This window comes from Haliaeetus leucocephalus, unplaced genomic scaffold, assembly GCF_000737465.1.
Source record: "Haliaeetus leucocephalus isolate CR32 unplaced genomic scaffold, Haliaeetus_leucocephalus-4.0 Scaffold526, whole genome shotgun sequence".
NCBI lineage: Eukaryota > Metazoa > Chordata > Aves > Accipitriformes > Accipitridae > Haliaeetus > Haliaeetus leucocephalus.
In genome coordinates this window covers 2,757,367-2,772,663 of record NW_010972962.1, presented here as the reverse complement: position 1 = coordinate 2,772,663, position 15,297 = coordinate 2,757,367, and the positions used below count along the sequence as shown (strand labels likewise).

The following is a 15,297-nucleotide window of genomic DNA, read 5'->3' as shown; positions in this document are numbered from 1 at the left end:
AACAATTGGACAGGTATCTGTGCTAAACCTAGTATATATAAATATATATACATATATATGCCTGGTTCTGTATCATTAATCGGGTGCTGTTTTATTGTACAGCCAAGAAGATAATAGAACAACGATAACCAAAGAAGTTATTCATAAAGGAAAGAGAATGCACATTTCTTAAGCAGTACATGATTTAGGCCTCAAACATTGACTTCATTATTAAGTGTTGCATTGGCTGATGTTAAACAGATGCTGTTCTGCCTATTTGTACATAAGTTGGACATAGTTTTATTTCAGAAAATTTGTTTTCTTGCTGATGGTTGATGATGGCAAACTGTTCACTATTGAACTTAGTCCTCTTTGATAAAACCTGTACATATAGAAAACATATTTTATAAGAAAAATCTTATTTTCAATATTTAACTGTTATTTTATTAGAAGATGGTTGTAAATATTTTAGGTGCTTTAGTGTAAAAAGCAGACTGTAATTTTAGGTGGCAGAGGAAGTAACAAAATAAAAAAAATATACATTTGATATAGCTTGTGATCTATGCTGGTTTCAGGTTCCTGCTGTTAGCATTTGACTTGCACACAGCTTAATTTCAGGTTACTACCTGCCTGGATGTGTGTATTAGGATGGCTTTAGTGGCATGAATTAGTACTTGTTTATTCCCCGCCCTTACATATTTGGTACTGATCAGAACCTGTGCTATAATATTAACTGCTATTTATATGTGTATAAAGAAAGGGTTTATATGATGTTTCCAGTCATTTTTATACTTTGGTAAAATATAGTTGGCTGGGTTTTTGCTAACAGGGTTGTATAACTTTTTTTTTAAAGTACTTTTAAGAGGGGGGAAGACGGTTGAAAACTAGCTTCATGTGTAATTGTTTTTCAAAGAATTCCTGACTCGTTCCATAAAAAAAAAAAAAAAATCATGTATTCACCTCTATACATGAGTATTCTTAGTAAGAACGAGTTGTGGTAAAAAGCATTCTCAGAAAGGGGGAGAAAGCTGAAGAAACCCCCTTTACCTCTCACCTTCAGCAAAAAAAAGTAATGTCACCTGCCCTGCCTCGGGGTCGGAAAAATTAACAATTCCTCCTTTCTTCCCTCCGGCACTGGGTGTCCTCTCCTGGAAAAACAGGACGGAGAGCGTCTGTGAGGGGAAGGGGGCGGGGGGCGACCGTTGGCGGGAAACGGTTTGGGCGCGCGCGGAGATGAGGAGAGCCGTTACATCGTCGGTCAGTACTGAGGCAACGCTCGGGGGAGGCGGGGATGGGGGTGGGGAGACGAGTTGGGAGCTCGTATGGCGCCGTTCGGCGCCATACGAGCTCCCAACTCGTCTCCCCACCCCCGAGCGCGGCCCTGCCCGACGGTACCGCAGCCTCAGCGGGGGTGCTTGCTCCGCCATGGCGGCGGGGGCGCTCTTCGGCCGCCTGTGGGCCCGGCGGATGAATCCGCTTTTCTCCTTCCGGGCCGTTCGCTATGGTCGGCGGGTTGGGGCGGAGAGAAGATGGCGGTGGGGTGGCTGTGGCGGCGGCTCTTTCAGGTGGGATGTGTGGCGGGAGAGGGGACGGGTAAGGCCCGTTCTCCTTCATCTCTTTTTTCCCTTCCTTCGGCGTCTTCACTGCTGAGGGGAGAGGAAAAAGGGAGCTGGAGCAGCGGTCCCCGCGCAGGGCTGAGGGCCGGTGCTCGGCGCTGTGCAAACCCCGGTATCGCGTCCCCGGCGTGAGCTGTATTGGAGCCGGCCTGCCCTTCTCGGTGGCTTCCTCTTGGCTGCGGGAGAGTTGGGGTTTTCCAGCGTGGGGCTGTGTCTCTGCCCGCTGTCATCGGCGTAGCGGGTCCTCAAAACTTTCCTGCAGTCCTGTTTTTGCGGCGGTTATTCTGCGTGTAAGGAATGATGAAGAATAGATGACTTGGGTTTGGAGGTCGTGTGCCAAGTGTGTTTCTAGTCTTAAAGTTTCAATTCTCGAAGTTATACCGTAAAAAAAATAGGAAAACTTTTTACATTATCGATGTTTTATACTGGTTTTGACTTCTGAAGGGTGATTACTTTCTCTCAAGTTGAGAAAATTTGATGTTGGGGGTTTCCTATTCATCTTATGAAGCCCTAAACTCTATGTGCTGTGTTCTGGAGTTGCTTAACTTTTGGGCATCTGTCTCCTCCTGAGTACTTCAGAATCTCTCAGCCAAACAAAATGAACGCTGTTCTGCATTAGAAAAGGTGTAATTTTGTTTTGTGCAAGGCCTTAGTTCACACAGGAAATTGAATTCTGTTATGTTGGAGTCTGAGCGTCTCTTCCACTTTCTATGATGGTCATATTAGCAAGAGTGCGTCAAGTTTATTTAAATCAGAGAATGAAAGAAGCTGTTAAAATATACTTAACTGCCTGCTGAATGCTATCTTTACTACCTGAGGTACTCAACATATCATTTTGTCAAAATTTGCACAGAGCACCTTTATTTTACAAAAACTTTTGACTCGGTGCATACCTGCATAATTAGTAACAAAAAGAGGCAGCATGTGGTGGGAATAATAGAATATTGTAAAGGCTGCAGAGCTCAGTATGTGGGATAGAACTCTGCTGTTTTGTGGTTTGTTTTATTCGTTTTTATTACATGAAGACTGAAATGTTTGCATCCAAAACCACATAACACAGTATGCTATGAGTGTACATATCTTTGCAATAACAACTCCATATTACAAGGTTAAGCAGTTAGAAGTAAAAGAATGTATAGCAGAGACTGCATACCCACAAAAAACCAAAACCAGGTACAACTTCTAGTTAAGTTTCCAGTCAGTAGTCTTACATTTGTCATCTGGGGTCAGGTTCTGTGCCATGTACTTGCACACATAGTTTAAGCCTTGCACTGAATACAGTCTTTTATGCTCATGGGCCTATCTGCTCCCTGAAGTGGTGTCAGGTGATGATGTTAGTGTACTTCATATTGGCATTAAATGAAAGGGAGGCAGTACTCTGACTTCAGAGATACTGAATTGAGGTGCAAATATCAAGGTAATTTTATCAGATATATTTTTTTATTTTTAGGTATTAAGGTCAAGTACTTCTCAACATGAACTTTGAAACATTCTGAACGGTCCTCAACCATAGTGGCAGATATTCAGTGCTCCTAAAGTTGCTTATTGTGTCGTGCACTTCAGAATGTAACACCAGTGCTTATGTGTGAACATCTGGATTTGAAAGGCTTGCCTAAGGGGAAACATTCAGCTATGCTCTCCAAACAACAGTCAGCTTTGTAAACTGGAAACTCTCCTGCCTCTTACTACAGTCATCTTCCTTGCTGGATGCAGAATTTGTAGGACAAATAGCAAATTACTTTACGAAACAACTTCATTCACTGCTGATCTGTAATTAATGTATAATGCATACTGGAGAAGGTTAGGGACCTAATGACATCATATAGTTAGTTACGTGCATCCTTGAGCGACTAAATTAAGATTACCTGGAAAAGTGTCAATTCTGGCTGTTTTCTGATGTTTTGATTATACAGTCACCTACATAACTGATGAGTAGGGTGTCTGTCTTCTCTCTTAAAGCTATGATTCCAGCATCTGTTAAATAAGAGTATCAAGGGGCTGGATAAGTAGCTAATTTTGCTTCAGCATTCTGCTGCAGCCCTGAGTTTCTCTTAAGCAAGTAAAAGTTTTGGTTCCTTTTTTTTTTTTCCCCCTCAAGTAGTCTATAACTTTGCCAAATTGAGAATTAGTGGAAGGAAGCTAGAAGCCACATAACGTTCAGAAAGGAGCGATTATTCTGGTATGAAAGACAGTAATGTTACATCTTGATTAACAGTTGTATTCCCTTTTTAACACAGAAAAATCATGTTATCTTTTAAATTTGGTTCATTTACTTGTCAGATGTATTTGTATTTAAATGTTCTCTTCAAAAGAACAAGTGTTCAAAATCACAAGGAACTTCTGCTGAAAAAACAGGAAATTTCCAGTTAAATTCAGAGGTTGAATTTTTGCATGTATAGGATACTGTTTTCAATTGCTTTTATAACAGCAAGTCCTACTTAGGTGTGTCACTTGATGAAATCTGATGCCACACAAAATATATTTTTATGCTAAAAAAAAAAAGCTTTGTGATTGCTATTCAGGTGCCTTGTTAATAATAAGTGCATACTGTTACATTGTTCATTTACTGTGTTCCTTTTTTTAGGTGCTATTGTATACTAAAATACATTTCCATGCTCCTGTTTTCCTGTGTTTCCCAATAGAGCAAACTTTCTAGTTTGGCAGATCAATGCCTAGGAATGTGTTATGCTCTAGCATGCAAAAAAGTACCTTTAATAAACCTGTTTCTGGTTTGGGTCAAATAACCCCATAACCTATTTGTTTTATACAGGGATCAGCTTTTCCTGCCAATTATGCAAGCAGAATTATGCAAAAGCAGTGTTTTCTTCCGTAAGTATAAAAGACCCTCCTTCTTTCTGCTTTTCCTCCACACGCCCTAAAAAAATCCAACTTTAACAACTTATTTTATGCTTTCCCCATTGCCACATTTCTAGAAACTCCAACTTGATGGGAGTACGGCTGGCTGGATCCCATGTTGATACACAGGAGTCTAAGACTAATCCTTTGGTAAGTGTTTTATAATGATACTTTGTATGTTGTCTTAGTAATAAAGGGGGTGTACAGAAAAATTTGAATTCCTTTATTGCAGCTTTTTAAAGTTCTGTCTTAATGATGTCAAATTTGCTGTAGAGAAAGAAACAATTTAGATTATTGGTATTTGAGATTTTTTTTTCCAGCAAGATTTCTATAGCTCACATTGCCTCTTACTCACTTCCCTCCTTCTCTTTGTAGCTGTAACTCATGAAATACCAGCTTTTTGGCCACATTCAGTTCAGCGCCTGCAGCAGCTTAGGCAGCCTAAGGCCTTTGGCTTGGAAGCTGGGAGCCTAAGGCTGATGAAGTGGGAAGTTCATGAAGGCATGTGGTAGATATCTTGCTTTTAGAATCTGAATGCTTTGATTTTTGACTTGGACTTCAAAAGCATGTGTTCAATCTGTATAATACATGCAAGTAAGCCAAAATCTTATAGGTAGTATTACATTTACAGTGCAGAACCAGCCTTCCTGCCATGTGTGGTACGTGCTGGATTTACTGTGCTAAAACTGCCTGGGAGTAAATCTGTGGGAAAATCGGTGCTTCCTGGACACATCAAAGCTTTTCAGATGATCAGTGAGCCCAGGCCATGAGAAATTGAAGCTCTAACTGAAAGTCATAAACTTTTACCTGGACAAACATGAAGGATAATATGCCTGGGGAAGCCTACTGTGTTTAAAGTAGCCTTATAACTGACTTAGTAAAGTGAGAATTCTGGTAACTGCCCATAAGGTTCTAGTTACTGTCCATACCCAAGCAAAGTCTGAGAATTTCACATATTCTCATGCTGCTATTTAAAATACAAATACTGCTGCTCCAGACTTGCTTAGGCAATGAGTTTCACTCTTGCCTTTGATAGTGTTGTCCTCCTTATATTTATCTGGCATTCCCTTTCCTTTTCTGATCAAGGAATTTTACCTAAATATTCAGAAGTTGGGTATCTCCTCATACTTTTGCCTTCCCTGATAAGAGTGAGAACTGTCAATCAAGGTAATACTGTCAGCCTCTTGCAGATAAACTAAAATAAGCAGCTAACAGTGTGTGGTTTTTTTCCTCTTTTATAAGTGGGGCGCACAGGCTAAGAAAATATGCCGTGCACATATTAATAAAGGAGAACATGGAGTGGTAACTCTTGTCCTTTCTTTAAAAATGCAGGTATCTATTTCAGATGAACCAGAAATACTGTACAAGAGATTGTCCCTTTTAGTTAAAGGCCACGATAAAGCTGTGTTGGACAGCTATGAATATTTTGCAGTGCTTGCAGCTAAAGAACTTGGCATCTCTGTTGAAAAAGTGTAAGTAACTGATCTGTAGAGTGATGTGGTATCAGATGCTTCTTCAGGTTCTGTGCTTAGAAGTATTTTCTTTTTTTCAGAAGAAAGAGGTGTAATCTGACATTTTTTTCTCAGATTATAAATCTAACACTTCTTAGATCATAGAATCATTTAGGTTGGAAAAGACCTTCAAGATCATCAAGTCCAACCATCATCCATGCCCACTAAACCATGTAGATAGCAGCAAGCACAGTGATGAGAAGGCAGCAGCAGTTCTACACTCAGCACTGCCATAGTAGAAGTGCATTTTAACTACATGAAGGATATTGACAGTACTCTTAAGTACAGTCGTCAGTGCTCTAGCTTCCCTGAACAAATGTTGTTAATACCTGAGTATTAACCATGCCCATGTGGGTTAATAATAAACTGTACCTGTGTAATACTTTCTTGCAGATCTTCTAAATGTCAGATAAGAACAGGGATTTCAGCATAATCTTTCAGATAATTTGTATTAGCATCCTTTATATAAAATGAAATTTTCTTTTTGTGCTTTGTTCAGACATAAGCCTCCAAAGAAGATAGAACGATTGACACTTTTAAAATCTGTACACATTTACAAGAAGCACAGAGTTCAGTATGAAATGAGGACACATTACATGTGTTTGGAGGTAAGAAGGATGTAAAAAAAAACCAAAACAGTGTGTTCTAGGTGCACAATTCAAAGATGTTAACTCAGGAGTGAACACAAACTTCTATTTACTTGGGTTGGGGAGGAGAGTGCAGGCAATAGCAGAAAACAGCTGACCTAGGTACATCAAATGTAGCTCAAGTTATTCTGAATGTACAGCCTATATAATTTTTGGATTAAAAGGCTGATTTTGACCATCATCTTAACAGCTGAAAGAATGATTAAAAAATAAGGTAGAATTGAGGGTTATTTTTATATGTGTTATGCTCTTGGTTTCCAAGAATCAGTGGGATAGGAGCTTTCTCAAGAACAGCGGGAGATGCAGCTAAATCATTGTCATTACCAGTCACTAAGGGTTTGTCTGATGTTTTTGAACACACATACTTTTGCCCTGTGCAACATCATGTGGCAAACTAAAACTGTGGGGGGGAAATACCAGAAAGGAAGTGTATACAAACCACTAGTTTTATGGCTGATGACACAGACTTCTGTATGGTTTAGAATGCAGCTGTGGTTGATTTTCTTAGAAGAAAGGTTTACTGCCAGCATTTTGTGGCTCCTGGGTTTCTTACTGTATATTTGCACAGTGCTTAGCAAAATAGGACTTTGCTTTAAGTCCCCAGACATTAGTGGAGTACAAATGGCTGCCCACAGACTGTAAGCACTATTTTTGCCATCCAGGAGAGACTAGAAAATCAGTAATTCAATGGAATTCTGGAGTAGCAGGATTTATAAGCAGCTTGAACTTTGAGAGTATTCAAAAGCTGGTGATTCTTGCATAACCTGTAATTAATTTAATCTGATACCTGCAGTGTTAAGATCCACCAATTCCATCATAATCAATGCATGTGGTCACAGACAGTATGTGCAGTTCTGTGAACTACTTTATACTTGCATGAGAGTTGTGTACAGCTCAACTGCTTCTGTTCAATATTATGGAACCTGCCTTCCTGTAAGATGTTTGGTCCCATAGCAAGAACTAGAGAAGGGCAAGCTCTTTTTTTTTTTATTTATTCTGTTTGAAGTATTAATAATAGTAGTTCATTAAAAAAAACATTACTTCTGTTTTAGTTAAAATACCTAACAAGTAGTACTGCTGCAGTTTACTTGGAGTACGTTCAACGGAACTTACCTGAAGGGGTTGCCATGGAAGTAAAAAAGGTAAGTTTCCACCTCACACTATTAACTGTTATGAGGCTAGGTCCTGATGCAAGTACCAATAACTACTGAAGTCTTTAGAAAGTCAGCAGAGGAAATGTGTGTGGTTTAGAAGGAACATTTTTCCAAAGTATTAAATGGTAAAGAGGCTGTATTGCTTGAAAATGCCACTAGGTGGCATTTTTAATCTGATAAATCTCTCAAACCAGAATAAATAAAGCAAGGTAGTTAGATGTTAACTAGCTGGTATAATAAATGGTTGCTTTGCTTTCCTTTTAGACTAAGATAGAGAAAATACCTGAACACATTCAGGAACCAGTTTGGGATACACTACCTCAAGTAGAAGAAACTGAAGTCAAGTCATGAACTCACTCAGGTACTTTGCTCCATTAGTGCTGAAATTAGTTGCTCTTATCAACCTAATTTACTGAGACAAGTCTACTGTTAAATAAAAGTTCTCTTGTAAAGTAATTATATAAACTCTTGTTTCATCAAGTTATTCTTGATCATATCTCCAGTACACGTAGACTAAACAGCTATAAAGTGAAGAAGTTTGACTATACTCTGTGATCAAGAACTATGGTAATCTATAATATGTTTGTAGAAAGCTAATTTTTTAAAAATTTTTTTATATATAGAAAAGTGTATTTAAATGTACAAATATATATAACAATTCTCAATCTCCTTTTGATACTAAATGGCTTCTGAATTCTGAAATACTTGCAAAATCCACTTCGTGTTTGTGTAACGTTTAATGTTATGAATGCCAGCTTGTTACACATTTTTTGCTGTAGCTCCTTTGAAGTAACTGCATCCCAGGTGTACATACAGCTTGCATATTAACTTGTAGTAAGTCAAAAATCACAATCTTAGAGGACACTGAGGCATATTGAGCCTTTCCTAGGCTCCTGTAGTTCCAATAGCCTTATTTCCAGTCTTAGTAACTGCTTGCTAACAGAGAACACAGTGATCACAGTACAAATCTGAGACTTCCACAGGCTTGCGTCTCTCACTTAAATGAAGTGCTTGTAGAATCATGTTGCAAAGCAAATGGATACTGCAAAGTGTCATTATGGACAGGACAAACACTGCATTAAGTGTTTTAGTTCACTACAGGGAAAGGCATGGCCTTTTTCTAAACTGGCTTGGTCGGTTATTTTGTAAACCCAGCCTAGCCGGACACTACTTACACTTAGAGGGGAAAAACAGTACAAATAGCAAAAGAGTGCTCAACTGCTTTGAAGGTTAGTTCACCATGAATCAAATGACATAATACTAGGTGCAAAGTTGTCATCCACTTTACCTTCAGATTGCGTTAAGCATTTCTACCTTTCCTAGGTTAGCAGGAAGGGCACAGCTGCAGGAATCTGCTTCACTATTAAGGGAGTGGCTTTGATTTGACTGCTATTAACAGAATTTACAGGATAGCCAACTGGGTCACAGGACAAGACAACCAGAGAGGCTGGATCATACTTACCAAGACCACTCAAAGTTTTATACAATCATAAAAGAAAAGAAGCCCAGTGTTATTATTAGACAGAAATGGACAATCTTAATGGTACATAGCTGAAAGACAAGAAACCAAGCTTGTGCTTGAAGATCGTCTGCATTTTCTAGCTGTAGAGAGGCCCAAAGCTGTTTTAGGAGAGCTATTTCAAGAGAGTCATTATAGCTGGTATCATTCGTGATAGAAAGGAAGCTGCCTGTGAACTTTCTACAATATGCCTCAGAAAAAAGAAAAAAGGAAGTTAATCAAAGCCCTTATGGGAAGATACACTGCCTAGTTCTCCCTTCAAGGTGTTTGCTTTCCTCGATTTCAAGCTATTCCTCCTTTCTCTCATTCCTAGTATTCAGTCATAATAGCATTTCTTGAAGTCATGTCAGACACCATATAAAGTGAAGGGAGAAATTGTGAGCTGACCTGGTTAAATAAAGCTGGTGCTTCAGAGGAACAGCCTCTTTCAAGTCTGTGTTGTATTTTCTTCAAATTTGCCATGCTTCCATGCTTTAGTTGTGCATAAGCCACCTGCCAAGTTCAAGCTGTATATAGTATCGAAATATGACTGTGCTCAATACTAAGTCTTTCCACATCTTGGTTTGATGCATGGTAAGATTAAGAGGTCGTCTTCTATTGTCTTTGGTGTTCTCCGCTCAGCCTGCAGTTTTTGGCTAAATGGCCAGTCAGCATGGCTTTTCAGTTGGCTCAGAGTTGTAGCTATCAGACCTAAATAGGAACGGGCTTAGGAGACAGCTGCAGAGGGTATTAGCCCATGTAAGCAACCCCCTGGCAGAAGGGATGCTTGATCTTGGGAAAGGTATATTATTAGAGAATTTCTTGCTTCCAGCCTCATCATATGTTGGGGAAAGCCAGTGTGCATGTAAAGCGATCTCTGGACCTTAACTATGTTGACAGAGCCATAGCTAACTGCCATCACAGACCACATCCACCCCAAAAAAGCAGAATGACCTATGCACAGTCTGATTGTTACAGACCAATATTTACTAGCACAGCCATTTACTAACCTTAGTAGGCCACACTTCTCATCCATATTTTACCCTGTATGAAACTTCCTCCCTTTTAAGACTGTGATCCTTCCCTGCTTCCTCTATCTTCCCCTTCATGTTCAGGGGTTTCCTAAGGCCTAACAGCATCTTTGTCTTTATCTCTAGTTATGCATTTGTAGAACACCGTAACCGTGCAATGCACTCTGATAACATTTTCCATCTACTAATGTGGCTTCTGACTTTCACAGCATGTTCCTGATCCTTACAAAACTTCAGATAAACTATTTTGTTGGATAAACTATTTCCATTCTTTACTTCTTTTCCCATTCTCCAGTTTTGCTTTTTCTGCCACCTTTCTTAGGACGTGCCAACACAACACTTCCTGTGTCACAACATTGCTTTAGGTCTGTGCTAAATATTGGCACCAAAGATAAACAAGTTCTTGAGTCCATTCAATCTTTAAAATCCTTGGTCACTGCCAGTAAGCTGGAGGTGGATTTCCTTCCACAAATACTTTGTGACTAACAGCTGCCAGCCTACTTCAGGTGTCAAAAAATATACAGACCAATATATTATGTAAATATAAATAATATATAACAGCTGTTTATAAAATTTTCAGGTTTGTAGAGTAATTTTAAAACTAAATCCAGAGCATTCACGTTACTTTGAGCCATTTAACCATTTAAAAATTGTGAGAAAGGCACTGCTCAAAGGCAGTTGTGGCAGAATCCAATCACTTATGGATTAAAGAGTTTTTAAAAACTATCTAAATTACACTGCATTTCCCAGATACCCAGGGTTCATTTGCCATATGACAGTATCTTTCAGTACAAAAATGATTTGTGAACAGTAATTTCTGTATCACTTAGAAAGGTATTTAAAGATGCAGTCTGAATTCATTCTCAGCATTTCATGAAAGCACTCGTGTATTTTCCTTTCTTATACATGCCAGGGGTCATCAGTCATGCCTGGAATGTTACTTCAATTTTGGTTTCTACAGTTAGTTTTAATCATACCACTACCACAACTTAATTGTCATGTTAGCTTTAATATGATTATACAGCAAGCTTCTTGCTTTAGAAGCCTTTCCTGTCAGTCTCTGCATTTCATGCACCAGTAAATTAATTACAGTCTATCTGTTATTCCAGGGAGCACTGGAAATGCAGCAAGTCCAAGGGAAGGTCATTCACCCAGGAAGCTGTGATATGAGAAGATTTTGCTCTTTGTGTAATACAAAGCTGTAGTTACAACTGCTTCAAGTCTGCTATTGTCTTAAATCAAACTGCACTGAAACAGGCAGAGTCTAGTACTTGTCCCTTCAAATTAGAAATTTGGAAATAGAACCTCACGTGCTGATCATGGCTTTCCCCAGCAAGCGCCATTAGGAAATGCTACCCTTTCTCGTTTCCACACTTTTGCAGCCACAAAAATAGCACAAATGTCTTTAAAAAAAAAATTTCCTGTCATAAAAGTTAGGGAGATTTCTTGCTCCTGTTTAAAACATTTCATCCTCAGGTTTCCCTCTGACTAGTTTGCTGTGGTCTTCTCAAGTTCAGGGTTTTTTTCCCACTAAAAACTAGTATTCACTGTTGTCCATTTGTGTGGTGAAAAGTGGAAGTTACACTTCTGACAGTCATTCATAAGTCAACCATGATAAATCACAAAGGCCCTCAGAGGATCTGAGTGTATGACAGCGTATCTGCGCACCAGGGAACGGGCATACCTCTATACTCAGTACCTCAGCTGACCCAGTTTCTTTAAGATAGAGGAATCAGAGAGGTATTTCATTTAGAGTAAAAATACGAAAAAAAACCCACAAAACAAACCACAAAACCAACCCTTTTAATACAAGCAATTTATTTGTTTGGGTAGGTGCACACAGTGCATGTAATGTTTCTCTTCTATAACATTTTTCTACGTACTTATGTACAGTAAGAGGACAGCATTATGGGATTTGGGGTTTTGCGTCCCTCTGAAGAAGAAGTTACTGTCTCACTATTCAGTCCAAAATTCCTAGTTCTCGTAACAAAAAGTACCTTGCTTTGGAAATGCTATTTATTGAGTTACAAGAAATGTGATTAATAAAAAGTACATGTTTTCTTCTTTCTACTTAAATAAAATGCCACTTGATAGTGTCAAAAAGCATGCAATCAGTGTATCACATCTGCTGATGCAAGGTCTTTCATACATCAGTGCATTATTATCACTCATCTTTCATTCCCTCCTGCAATGTAAATGCTAGCTCTTCTTTGCTTCAGTATTAGAGTATGTTTCCAGTTCAAAATAATAGGTTTTTTGATGTTACTTAGTGAAAATATTCATAGGGCTTTTTCCCTAAGCCATTAAGAGTACAGAAGTTTCACCTTTTGCTCAGAGAAAGTTAAAATACCTAGATTATGGAGGCACTGTGACATCGTAACTGAGTAACACCAACAAAACTTCAAACACGTACAGCAACTTCAGATACCTAGAACTGATAAGAGCTGCTTTAGCCTGTAGTGGTCATGCTGCTAAGAAATCCAAGAGCAGAAGGTTTAGTTTGCCATCAAAAATCAAATGCAATGCAGTGATGAAACTTTCAGACCAAAACAATTATTCTGTGTTATCCAAGAGGGAACATAAAAAATTGAAAACACAGATTAGTTTAGTAACTACTTGAGAGAAAAATGAATTCTAGTAAACAGGATCAGTTTTAAACAGATAAATTCTTCCCTAATGTTGGCACCCACCCAAAAGCAGAGAAAGTCCTAATGCAGATTTCTTTCCTCTTTTGTCTAGTGTCTCATTCAAATCTATACCTTTACTTCACTTTCAAACACCGAGTAACCTGTCCCAATGCAGGGTATGAAGGGTTGGAGAACCTGGCCTTACATACTCTCTCCAAACCATTTTCAACAAACTGGGCATGGATGTACCACAGAACTAGTTTGAAAGATGGAAAAGAATGTATCCATTTTTGTGGGTGTCCACAGAAGGTTTAGGGCCATGTCTTCACCCTGTTCTTTCACATTCAGTTTTCGATTTTTGGCGTACAAGCTGGAATGCACGTGTCTACCAAGCTGTCAGTTAAGCTATCTACTGTATTATATATGCTTCTATATACATGTTTGTGGGTTTGGGTTTTTTTTAAGCTAATGTTGCTATAGACAACACATGGATTCGGGCAGCTTATGGGGTTAGCGTACCTTGGATCTTTCTAAAATGCCCCCCCCTCCCCCCCCCCGACTAAAATTTTAAGAGACGTTACATTTAAGATGTTATCTTATTCTCCATATTCCCTGTTTTTTTCAGTGCGTAAGCTTGGTCGTTCTTTAACGAATACCAAGTTCATTGCAGTGGTTTTTACATTAACAATACATTATAATAACCACAGTGTAAGAAATTAGAGTGTCAGTAAACATATTGGCCATTTTATTGTCAAAAGAATTGCAGATTGATTTTCAACACCATCACTCATGCTGGCAAAAAAAAAAAAGGCAGTGGTAAAGCAGTTTCTAAACTTAGTTTTCATTAGCAAAATAAGAATATTAGGCTAAATACAGCTATTTGAGAACAGCTGTTTAATACAAAAGCACCCAGCAGTTCTGTTATTAGCTAAATTAGTTTTGCTTAAGAATAAACAAGTAACTTGAATACGTAAGTAAAAAATACTTGCCTGAATAACTTCTTGATCATTAATGCTAGAGAAAGAGGGATAAAGAAGTTCTAAAAATCTGTTGCCTTAAATACGGGCATGCCCTGCTCTTTCAGTAGGTCAGCGTACCACCTCCAATTAGCTTCAAAGGGTGATTGTGTTACCCTTTAGAAGATAATAGCATCATTATCCTTCTTTCACCAAAAACATCATGCCACATCCTGAAAGTCCTGCAACTGAACTGGCCTGCTGAAATGGCCAGCTCCAGAGGCACTCAGTTCTTGTGCTGAGAACTTTTGGTTTTGTTAAGTAGCCTGTAAGTAGAAAGCTTTGGGGTTTTTTTGTGATAAAAATTTCATTTTATATTTTAAGTCATCAGCTGCCAAACACTATATTTGGTCTGGCTCTGCTTTTTTATTTTCACTGGTGTTTATTTTCTTGTTATTCTCTACATTTATGCAAATAGCATATCAAGGCAACATCAAGGTACTTGCCTTTGTGTACATGCCAGCTGCTAACCAGGAAAGGAGTGATGTATAGAAGGAGCAAGGGTAGACTGAGATGAAGGACGAAATGAACTCCTCTCTTACCCTTCACATTGCTTCAAGCCAGAATCCTAAGTTATGTATCTTTCTTTTTATTATATGCCACAAAACCAGCATATAGTAAATAAATGTGCATTCAACTTTGTAAGCTATATGCTGCAGTCTATGCTGTAGCTTACACTGCCTAAGTAACTTGTGGCAAAAATTATTTAAAGTTTAGCTCTCCATTTTTGCATTTGGATAGGAAAAGAGTGTAATCAATACATTTATTCCAATTAAAAATATACACTAAAATGAAAAAATGGCATCTCACAAGGGAAAAGGCAAAAGCAGAAGTAGAAAAGAGGGGATGAAGAAAAGCATGAAAGTGAGTTGCTGCACTGATAAATGAAAGGAGACAAAAGAATGAAGGCAGCAAGCTAGGAACGAGGAATCTGTTACGTTCAGATTAGCAGAGTTCTCTAAAATAAATGAAGCAGCTTTTATAAACCTTGTGTCTCTGGAACATGTCACGCAGATTAAAGTGCTGAAGATACACAGGTAGCAGCAGCAGACTTCTGCTGACAGGGTTTAATCCTGGCTGCTGACAGAACTGGGTCAGCAGAACAGATTACAAACAGTCCAAGCTTTTTGCCTTGGTTTTCTTTCCAATATTATTGCTGGAATCAAAGATGCTGGTGCATAGGAGGTCTGTAAAAAGAACACTGCTGGCCATACATTATCACGCTAGCAACTAGAAGCTCCAGTGCAAGCTAATGTGACTTCAACTCTTCAGCAGCGCAAGCTCAGCTAGCAACTTGGTTTAAGAATTTTAAACCGCGTTGTGGAAAGGCTGCGGAGGGACCCTCCGGTTCAGCGCTCCCCG

The 15,297-nt window shown here is 38.8% G+C and overlaps 1 protein-coding gene and 1 long non-coding RNA gene across 5 annotated transcripts in view; one reads left to right on the top strand and one right to left on the bottom strand.

Moving 5' to 3' along the window:
• Positions 1-1,435: 1,435 nt before the first annotated feature.
• On the top strand, positions 1,436-14,068 carry MRPS10 (mitochondrial ribosomal protein S10). 4 transcript variants are annotated; one of them, XM_010576449.1, is made up of 8 exons: positions 1,436-1,544; positions 4,366-4,424; positions 4,529-4,601; positions 5,784-5,923; positions 6,462-6,570; positions 7,662-7,751; positions 8,028-8,124; positions 14,004-14,068. In XM_010576449.1, the coding sequence occupies exons 1-7, from the start codon at positions 1,509-1,511 to the stop codon at positions 8,112-8,114; spliced, it is 594 nt and encodes a 197-aa protein (XP_010574751.1). In that variant the 5' UTR covers positions 1,436-1,508; the 3' UTR covers positions 8,115-8,124; positions 14,004-14,068. The 4 variants fall into 4 exon arrangements, with proteins under 4 accessions (XP_010574751.1, XP_010574748.1, XP_010574749.1 ...); XM_010576446.1 differs by lacking the exon at positions 14,004-14,068 and adding an exon at positions 11,402-11,466; XM_010576447.1 differs by lacking the exon at positions 14,004-14,068 and adding an exon at positions 9,172-10,897.
• A 49-nt stretch (positions 14,069-14,117) lies between these two features.
• The window catches only part of LOC104837373, a 3,405-nt gene continuing 2,225 nt past the window's right edge, over positions 14,118-15,297 (bottom strand). Inside the window, exons 3-4 of the long non-coding RNA XR_774925.1 lie at positions 14,923-15,122; positions 14,118-14,201 (exon numbers count right to left, since the gene is read on the bottom strand). This is a non-coding gene — a long non-coding RNA (uncharacterized LOC104837373). The remainder of the gene's footprint in view (positions 14,202-14,922; positions 15,123-15,297) is intronic.

Coding starts and splice junctions, on each gene's coding strand:
- MRPS10 (XM_010576449.1), top strand. CDS start 1,509: ATGGCGGTGGGGTGGCTGTGGCGGCGGCTCTTTCAG. Junction 1,545..4,365: donor TGTGGCGGCGGCTCTTTCAG/GTGGGATGTGTG, acceptor TGTTTTATACAG/GGATCAGCTTTTCCTGCCAA. Junction 4,425..4,528: donor CAAAAGCAGTGTTTTCTTCC/GTAAGTATAAAA, acceptor CCACATTTCTAG/AAACTCCAACTTGATGGGAG.